At 39.3% G+C, this 9,792-nt stretch overlaps 1 protein-coding gene across 1 annotated transcript; it reads left to right on the top strand.

Annotated features, from left to right (window-relative positions):
- The first annotated feature begins 747 nt into the window (after positions 1-747).
- On the top strand, positions 748-7,974 carry plp2b (proteolipid protein 2b). The gene is made up of 5 exons (XM_085444078.1): positions 748-1,098; positions 5,159-5,314; positions 5,406-5,504; positions 6,442-6,538; positions 6,640-7,974. Exons 1-5 carry the CDS (start codon positions 1,003-1,005, stop codon positions 6,651-6,653), a joined length of 462 nt encoding a protein of 153 aa, XP_085300204.1. The 5' UTR covers positions 748-1,002; the 3' UTR covers positions 6,654-7,974.
- The last annotated feature ends 1,818 nt before the right edge of the window (positions 7,975-9,792 follow it).

The raw sequence follows: 9,792 nt of genomic DNA, 5'->3' as shown, positions 1-9,792 counted from the left end.
ACCACAAAACAAGTTTTCCCATTTCTCATAATACCATCTGCATCAAGACTCCACACAAGGCTGAAAATGTTTTGCACATCCGTTTTCTACATTGGGTTTATTTCTGATCAAATACCCTGCACTCCTCACGCCTCGTGCTCGTCGTCGCTCTATGCCATTTGCCACCCCAATAGAAAAAAACCTGGAAACGCCCCTGTTCACGTGCAAGCTGGCATGTCGCACTTTTTTTTTCTTTTTTTGCTCTGCGTGTGCTCAAAGTCACAAATTATGCATATGTCAGCGAATATGATGCAAGGAAAACAATGAAAAGAACAAAGTTGGACTGAAGCTCTAGTCTTTTGTTTAGCTTCCTGTCAGCCTTCTTGTTTTCACTTATTAAGGGAGACGGGGAAAGTATGTAATAAAGCAACATATTTGTAAGTAAACTTGTAACTTGCATGGTTTCTTTGCTCTCTAGTAACCCATTCTCTTCGTCCTACATATAGTTTTTAGGGATTTTAGCGCTCTGTGCAAATAATAAAGCACAAGCACCAGCATAACAATCATAACAATTATTTGCAGTTAAATAATCCCCGGCAGCGCCACGGTATAAAGCAAATGTAAACAACCTAAAATGACATAACAAAACATTAAAATAACTTCGGGTAATTGCAGAGAAACAGCTCCCCTTGAGGAAAGCGGTAGCGAGCCAACGCCCGGCAGTGAACTCCTACGCTGGTTCCTAGTCCCTCCCTCTTGTAGAGTTTCCGCAGAGCTTCTGTGGTCGTGCTGGAGTCCAATAACCGCATTTCATCAAGACCTCTGCTCGGAGAAGTTGATTCATCCGCCTGAGGGGAAAATAACGACTCGCCAATTTAAGCAAGAGCAACGATAAACCGCACCAGGGCAGCACTCTCTAAACTTTCCTCCACTAAAGAAAGAAAGAAGAACATTTGTTTAATCTGCTCGTAGTTAGGGGTCGGATACACACTGTCTGTTTAGTGAACTTTGATAAAGTACAGAATGGCTGATACAAGTGCGTCCGGCTCTCCCAGCTGCGTGGAGAGGCTGAAAAGCTACGTGAAGACCCAGAAAGGGTTCATCCTGGCAGCAGAAATAGTAAGTTTGTTCTCACTTTGATATTTGTGTGCCGCTCTGCTGTGATGATCCACGTTTAACGACTCACAGATATGGCTTTAATATGCTGCGTGTAAAGCTCACTTGTAACTAATCAATAATTTATAGATGGCTAAGTGGATTTGTGTTCTGTATCTATTGATTTTTTTAATCACTAATGTGTCATTTTCCCTTTGCTCGGTTTTCTTCTATTTTCTTATTCACATTTCTCACTCTAGTCTGTATAAGGAATGAAAAGTATGTGCTTTCTCAGAGTTGAAGGGATTCCACCTGTCACTGCTGCTCCACTGTTTTTGCTTTTTGCACCAAGGAGCTGAAATGCTGATCATTAAAGGTCACATAGGTTAACTCAGCCCACCGTCTCACGTGCTCGCTTACAGGCTGGATATTGTCTGTAGCCAGAGTAGCAAAATGCAAAGTATATCACATTATTGGTAGTATAAAGGCTCATAAAAGGATTTTCCATCCCACATTATAGGTTTGCACATCTGGCTCTGGTTAACAGGACTGCATGCACCCCGCAAAGGCAGGAATAGAAGTATAAATGCAAACAACCACCAGCTCCTAATAATAAACTGTCTTAGTGGCAAATTAAAATGACTTCCTGTCTGGGAATACTGTTGTACTTTACTGTCCTTGACCACTATTTTCACATGAACGCCTTTGTTTGCATTTCACAGCGGTGTGATCTCTTAACACATGAGTCACTTTAAGTTTAAATACTTTGCATAAGTTCCGTATTGTCAGTGGATCAGTATCTAAGTAAATTTACTTAAGTACTGTACTTGATGCACTTCCACTGCTTTTTTTTTCTGTGTTGCAATTTACAAACTAAGATTTTTGTTATAGATTCCAGTCAGCTGGTGAAATATAACGCAATGTATGAGAATGCAAAACAATCAGCACCACTTGGAGACTCATAATAAATTCCATATGCATAGTAAAAGGACAACAGTATGGATTGAGTAATATGATTACAGAAGCTTTGGAATATAGGACTTTTACTTGTAGTTGATTTATGTTTCCTTCAGGCAGAGAATGAATACCTTTTAAAGTGTTTGTCAGCTTCACATTAAGCTCTTGAGTCGAAGTTTTATCAGATCACCCTACATGAGTCGAGGGAAATGACTTGTGTTAACACAACCAAACATTAAACTGTACAAATTGCCAGATATTTCCTGTATGTTTCTGCTCTAATAGGTTCACTGTTAACATAGATCCCAAATATTTAATAGCATTCATCCACCCGATAAAGGATAAACTGAACATAGTAAATTGCAAAGACAAAAGGAAAAACAAATAAAACGGGTCAGCATTAATATCCAAAACAAAATGAATTAATGCGTTCCACTGAGTAAAACGGAGAATGCGCTTTTTTTTCCGCCGATCAAACTTCTTGCTCTCATAGCTCGACAAGCTCATTATAAAGCAGCCCCTCAGATGTTGGTGGTCAGTAGTCTGCCCACTGTAAACCCCCCCCCCCCCCCCCCCCAAAAAAAAATAAAATAAAAATCCGCTTTGCCAGATAATGGAAATTCCAAGCTGGTGTGAAGTTTTACCCTGGGAACAAAGAATGCATGAAATGTTTAGCGCACACATCTCTGGTCTGCCATTCAAGGATAGGTTTGCTTTATGCTTCACTGAACACCCTTCATAGTTTGTTTCCTCTCCTACTCATTACTTTACTGGAGACTGATAAACTCAGACGGAAGTCATCTGATGGTGGATATCTGAAATGCTTTGGAGTGTAGGGAGAAGGACCGTGGGAGCAAACAGGAAGGCAAATGTGATTAGTGCTTATTATGGGTGTTTCCATTTTAATAGGAAAAGGGGGTATCTCATCCCAGCAGGCAGGGATGCAGAAGCATGCCAGTTGTTAAACCAAAAATGTGAAGGAATAAACTTCCTGACTTCACGCACAGTATTTTAGCCTCAAGGTTTCAGTGCATCACCAAATTAGGTTTAGACCCATTTTTATTTTCTGCCTGTAAGAAGCATGACCATGCATGAACATGTTTGTATTTGCAGAGCAGGTCGCAGTCACACCCATGTACCGCATGTTTCACATGGCACAGTTAAGTCTTTGGCAATGAGTTGTGATGAGCTAATTAATGACCTTGTTTATAATATTAAGAATGTGAACTAGTTCAGTGATTGAAGAGTGGAAATCCGTTTTTAGTGATTCAGGTTTTTTGGGGGTGGGTGGGGAATGCAACGTGTATAATGGGTACAAATGAGTAATTTTAAGTAAGAAGAGAGATGAAATAGGACTTTCCCTTCTTGCTCTTGCACACATTCATTGACTTCCCTAGCAACTGTTGCTGTTTGGAATGGCTCTGCACTGTGTACTACGTCTTTGCCCTCATGTTGCTGCTGACTATAAATAGCCAGCCGTTCACAACAGTTTCCCTCCCAGTCAATTCAACGAGAGCAGCTTATTTTTCTGATTTGAAAAGATCCTGCCTGGGATCTTTTAAAGCTGCCTGGTGCAAACAGATCTACTGCTGTGTGCAAAACATAAAGGTGTCAACAACTCAGAGACTTTCTTGTTCAGAGGGACTCTTGTGTAGTGGGTGTTTCTCTGTGCGACGGCCTCCTCAGTAGCCACTGCTCTCAGAGCAGCCGCCTCGAGCCCGAATAGAGCTTCTTTTGTGTAGGGCCTTGGCCTCAGCCTCCTGACTGCACTACAGAGGCAGCCTGTGCCAGTCTCAGGAACACACGAACTACTGATGCATCAGAGTTGCTGGCTGGCTGTTCGTGTGTGGGGAGGGGAGGCTGTAGTGACAGATGTAGGGGCTGGTGTCAAGTCAGTTAAATCATGCGTGTATCATATAGACTGCTGTGATTTGACACTGTCTCCTGAGTCGTCTGTGTCTGAGAATAAAACATTGCATTGAGTGCAACTGCCTTTTTTAGATGCATGTCAGAGTTAAGAGTGTGATTTTTATTTAGTAAGTATTACACGACTATGATGAATGTAACCATAGATTATGATGTGATGTGCTTTCTTTAAAAGGCTCTGGGTCAAAAAAGAATCATACCTAATATAAGATTTAGGGTAAAAAAGTAAGTATATATATATTTTTTCTAGTGTTAGGATGCTTACGTGTTTAAGACCTGTAGTGATTAATTAGTAAATTCATTAGTTAAAAGAAGGAATATCATTTTTCATTCCTATGCACCATAAATCTAATGTTTTCAGTGGGTTTTAATGTAATTTCCCCTTTTCCTATATATGCAGTCTTGTTTTTTGGCACGTGTGTAAGTGGCACAAACCCTGCTGTGAGGTTTAAAGACAACTGTGCAGGAAAAGGATTCCCTGAATGTTGTCACAAATCAAATAAAATGAATGCCAGTTAGTGTGTTTTAGCAAATATAGTTGTTATACTTTTGAACCTTTGAAGTTTGCGCTCCTTTACGGCTGTTATATAACTTTGTGTGAAAGCATCTGCCCACACAGTTTGACAGCGGCAACAATAGCGATATTGAAAAACAGACTGATAGTGAGCTGTAGGCTGCCTGAGTTTATGGTTTCTCCACACTGGCCGCGTTTCATTGGAGCGAGAAGAATGCACGCTGACTTTTTTTCCCCCCCTTATATGGAAAAATATGATGAAACAATCACTGGCTGTAAATCTAAGATGAAAGCAGCTTCTGATAGGCAGACACTGTGCATTATGCTCGGTTCAGTTGTCTCACTCTAATAGTATTTTGTCTAGAAAATAATTTGTTAGCATGAATAGCTGTTGTCATGTGAATGTTGACTTGGAAGTAGTCAAGTGGCTGCTGTAAGCAGAATAATGATGGCTTTGTTGGAGTCATTTACTGTCCAGCTGGACGTGACAGCTCTATAGACAGATTATTTTCTGTTGCTGTGTGACGCTACAAAAATGTGCAGCATCTCAGAGAAATTGCAGCTGATTTTTTTATACCTGGAAATTCTAACAGGGTAGAGAAATTTACGCAGTGTGGGTGTTAGTTTCCTGTGAAATTTACACTGATATCAAGTCTTATCTTCTAATTTCTCTCATCTCTATCTTAGCTTGTCAGTTTTATCGTCATCATCTGCTATGCTTCTTCCGTGTCTGGAGGCTACTCTGCGTTGGGCATATGTGAGATGATCTTCTCCATGATCTTCTTCGGCATCTTCATGATGGACCTGGACAAGCAGATCCTAGTGATCAACTGGGTCTGGACTGTGAGTCCGCACACACATAACTGCATGCACATGACACATTTCTGTGCTAAATTGCATAATACTTCATCTTTTGCGTCCCTCTTTTGTGCAGGATCTGTTCCGTGCTGGGATTGGTGCCGTCCTCTACATCATCATCTCTCTGGCCAATTTCATTGGAGGATCTGGGGATGGAGCTCGTATCGCAGGCGCGGTTCGTTAAGCCAGAATGACTCAGCCTGAGTTCTTAGCTGCATACTGCATCCGCTCATATTTATTTCTGTTTATTTTGACAACTGATGGCTGTTACCACTGACTAATTTCGGTGCTGCCAGTTATACATGTGAAAACTGAATGCCTGGTGTAACAAAGGTTTTTTTTTTTTTTAAGCAGAAAAAACCAACAACCCCATTTTAAAGTTGCTTTATCATTAGTTTTTGCCTTTGAGCAGGATACACCTGTAACCTTTAAAAACTTTGCAAGCCAAAGCAGAAGTGTCTCAAACCTGCATTCTTTGTAATGACCAGCAGGTGGCAATTCTTTTTGGTTACAGAGATATCAGGCTATATGGATGATCTCAGAAAACACTTTGATGAGATGGAAAGGGCAGTGCAGCTTATAGTATGTGGAAGTGTTAATACAGTTAATTTCTTACTGGAAAACTAAAAATAATGCATGAACAAAATGGTAAGACTGAGCCTGTAACTGCATCACAATCTCTGTTTCCTTTTACACTGAATCAGAGGACATTAAATATTATTTTGTCGGTTTTTGAAAGATTTTGTTTACTATTTATCAGTTTACTTTTTAAAAAATGAACTAAGTGGGCTTGTTATGCTCCTAATGACAGTAGATTTTCTGTATGTTAAAGATAAATTTCACATCTCATTTCCCCACCACAACCATCCTCGTGGTATGCTATGTCTACACATAGTCTTTTGTATTAATCACGTGTATAGCTCCAAACATGTGCTTTGCAGCTGTATATCAGGCACAGGCCTGTCCCCACATTGGCTTCTTCATGAACCAAAGTGTCCAATAGTGTGAAGAGCACAAAGTCTTCTGGCACTTAACTTTAACAAAATACTGATAATTTATTTAGATTGTATTTGTGTTAGTTGTGATTCTGATTGTCAGTTCTTGCTTCTTAGGTGTTTGGCTTGATTGCTGGGCTGATATTTGCATACGACACCTACACAATCTTCCTCCAAGTCAAAAGTAACAGACAGCACTCAGCAGCTCCAACTGGTGAGAAAAACAGTTTTTGTTAATGCATTCAAAATGCGTTCTTGGCTTTATTTGATATGTGCAATTTTCTCTAATGTCTTGACTGTTTTTGTTTTTAACAGATGACAGAGTTTAAATGTTCTCACACAGAAATACTTCTGTCAAGAACACAGAAGAACCAAAAGCAGTCATTTGGGCAAAGGTTAACAGAGGAGCGGGTCAGAGAGGAGGATGGACAGTAAAATGAGCAAGTCACAGTTTAATAAATGCTGCTGCAGGGCCTGAACAGATAAGAAACAGAAAAGAAGATGACATAGCCTTAATAAGGGGTGCTGGCATCTGTCTGTATGTCTACTCCATGAGGGATTCCCCTCTCAAACTTTTATTCCAACCAGACTAAAAGGGGAAAGCTGCCAATAATAGGGAACACTTTGATTAATGCAGAGAGATTATGAAAGAGCGACCTAGCACTCACAGAATCCTCAACCGATGCTTCTGAGATAATTCCATAACAGCAAAGACGCTGGTGAAGTATAACCTCCTGGGTGATAAAAAGCTTTTTAAAATATTATTTTGGGGGCAGCAAACTCATAAAGCACTCTTTTTTTCCAGGTGTCCCCTTAATCACTGAAATAAGAGTTCATTTTCATAATCCTTTAAAATATCTCCCCATATAAGTGCCCAATGGTCTTATCAAGATGCCAAATGGCCAGACTTGCTTCTAGGAGGACTTTGGATGACGTCATCATGCAACTTGTCTAATACACTTGTCTACTGTTCACTGTTGGACTGCTGTAGTAAATAGTAACTGTGTTATTTGGGCTTCAGAAGCAACTGACACAGAGGTGGTGCTTTTTGAATCGTTTAATATTATAAATGTCTTCTTGGGGGACTTTTTTTTGTACTTTCTCAGCTGGTTACACCTTTGCTTTTCTGTTATTTAATAGTGTTCTGTGTGTTTTACAGTGCCTTAAAAGTCTCATTCAGAGTAACCAGTTCCCTCACCTTCTTCCGTTTCATCTTTTGTTTCTAAGTACTAAAACATTTGATTTCATTTTTATTAATCAGCAGTCTTTGGTCGTTTTTCTTCTAGAATTTTGGAATTTAGGACCCATAGATAGCCCATTAACTAAACAACCTCACTTATTATTTAAAATTACATCGTCATCCTCAAGTTTTGCCTACAGCTCTTGGATTCCTGCTCAGGTTATGCATTTTTCTTACGTTTGTAACACATTGTTTTAAGGTGCTACAATATTTTTCTGTAGACTGTATACTGCTCAGTAGCACAGTCCATTTTTTGAACATGCTATGTTAACATTAGGATATGTACTGCGAGTGTTTCCTCAACCCCTTTGGTGTTTTTTTTTTTTGTTTAGTTTTTTTCCATCTTAATATGCTTTACAAGAGTCTGTAATTTAAAAGTTCAAAGGGAAATAAAAGCCATTTTACCACAAAGAAAATGAGTTTTCTGGCTTGCTCTGTACACTCATGTGTCCTGCTAAATTATCTTAAAGTGCTTCATTTACAAGTGTATACAGTCATGGTAAAAAGTACACTATCTGTTCAAAGGTATTGCATATCAGGACACCTGGTCCTTGTCAGGTCTATAAAAATTGGGTAAATACAGCACGAGATAAACAAAAAGATGACGTGATATATACAGAAGCAATCCTGAGAAAAACTAAATACGCTCCCATGATTCAGTCATGGAATGACCTTTACTAGCAATAACTTGACGTAATCATTTTCCGCATGACTTTATGAGTTTCCCTCGTTGCTGTGGAGGAATTCTGTCCCGCCCTTCTTTACACTATTGCTTCAGTTCATCGAGGTTTGCAGGTATTCGTTGATGAGCGGCTCTCTTAAGGTCCCACCACAGCATTTCAGTCAGGTTGACGTCAGGACTTTTACTGGGCCATTGCGACACCTTCATTCTTTTCTATTCTCTTGTAGATTTGCTGGTGTACTTCAAGCAATTTTTCTGTAGCATGACCTAATTTGAGCAAAGCCTTAGCTGGACAGATAGCCTAAAATTTAACTCTAGATATTACTTATACAGCAGAGTTCATAGTCAAGTCATTGACTCTAATGTATCCAGGTTTTGTAGCCAACAAGCTGATCTAGACCAGCTCAAATCAACACTTCTACAGCGCAATTGGTATGAGGTGTTTGTGTCCAAATGATTTTGTGCCGTGCTTACTTTTTGCATATTGTGGCACTGTGTGTTATGGCCAAACATCTCCACTCTGGACACATCTGTTGAAAGGACTTCCAGAGGTCATGTGGTTTGTTCAGCTGCAACTTTGCAAATCTAAGTCATCTTGTCATGTTCTTTTTTTTTTTTTTTTTTTTTTTTTGACAGAAGAGGCTTTCTCCCTGCAACCCTTCCAAACAAGCAACATTTATAAATCTTTTTCCTAATTGCACTGTCATGAACTTCAACATTTAACTGAGACTAACTGAGTCTGAGATGTATTAGTTGGGCATCCACTCCTGGAAAGATTGGCAATTGTCTTGAATATTTTCCACTTGTAAATAATAGTTTTCACTTCGGAATGATATATTTCAAATTGTTTTGAAATGGTCTTATAACTCTTTTCAAACTGTTGGCAATCAAGGAAAGGTCATCAGAGATCAACCCATCAAAATTGATGGGCTGCTTGTCTTGTATTCATTTAATTTTAAGACCTACAAAGGACCAGATTCTTTTCATTAGGACATGAAATGTAAAATCTTGAACGAGGAGGAGGATGCACTTTCTTTTTACCATAACTACATTTTAGATACTGTGTATTTGTACTCTAAACTGTTTTATATTTCACTGCCACTAGATGGAAGCAGTATGCAACTCTTCTATTGTGAACTGTTTTTCCTTATAAGCCACTACGAAAGTGTAAAACCATCTAATATCAACAAAGTTATGCTGGTGCCCCTTATCAGCAGGGCAATATTCAGATACGATCGGAAATTACTATGATTTGACACAATTCCTGCCCGGATCTGAATGACCTTGTACAGCAAACATCTGTGATCTGTAATCTCGTCTGAGTTTTTTTCTCTCTCCCCTAAATATTATTATTTTTGCAGTTTGTACATGCTGCCCCTACTCTTCGTTCTGAGATTACAGTGTGTTTATGTAAATCCTTTCCTACTTTGTTTTGAGCTTTGATGCTGCTGCCTTCGAATTGCAATAACCATTTATGACCCGTGTTATTTTAAAGACCTGCAGTGCAATGATAATCCGTTGTTTGGGGTCATGATGGATGTTATCA

This window comes from Copadichromis virginalis, linkage group LG20 (genome assembly GCF_057382275.1).
Source record: "Copadichromis virginalis isolate Kocher_CV1m ecotype Utaka linkage group LG20, C_Virginalis_male_GT1.1, whole genome shotgun sequence".
NCBI lineage: Eukaryota > Metazoa > Chordata > Actinopteri > Cichliformes > Cichlidae > Copadichromis > Copadichromis virginalis.
The sequence above is the reverse complement of the archived record's forward strand: the minus strand, read 5'-3'. Positions and strand labels throughout refer to the sequence as shown.

What these genes read in the sequence shown, in the direction of transcription:
- plp2b (XM_085444078.1), top strand. Translation starts at nt 1,003, where the DNA reads ATGGCTGATACAAGTGCGTCCGGCTCTCCCAGCTGCGTGGAGAGGCTG. An exon ending in TCATCCTGGCAGCAGAAATA is followed by an intron (nt 1,099 to 5,158) that starts GTAAGTTTGTTC and finishes TCTCTATCTTAG; the next exon opens with CTTGTCAGTTTTATCGTCAT. An exon ending in TGATCAACTGGGTCTGGACT is followed by an intron (nt 5,315 to 5,405) that starts GTGAGTCCGCAC and finishes TCTTTTGTGCAG; the next exon opens with GATCTGTTCCGTGCTGGGAT.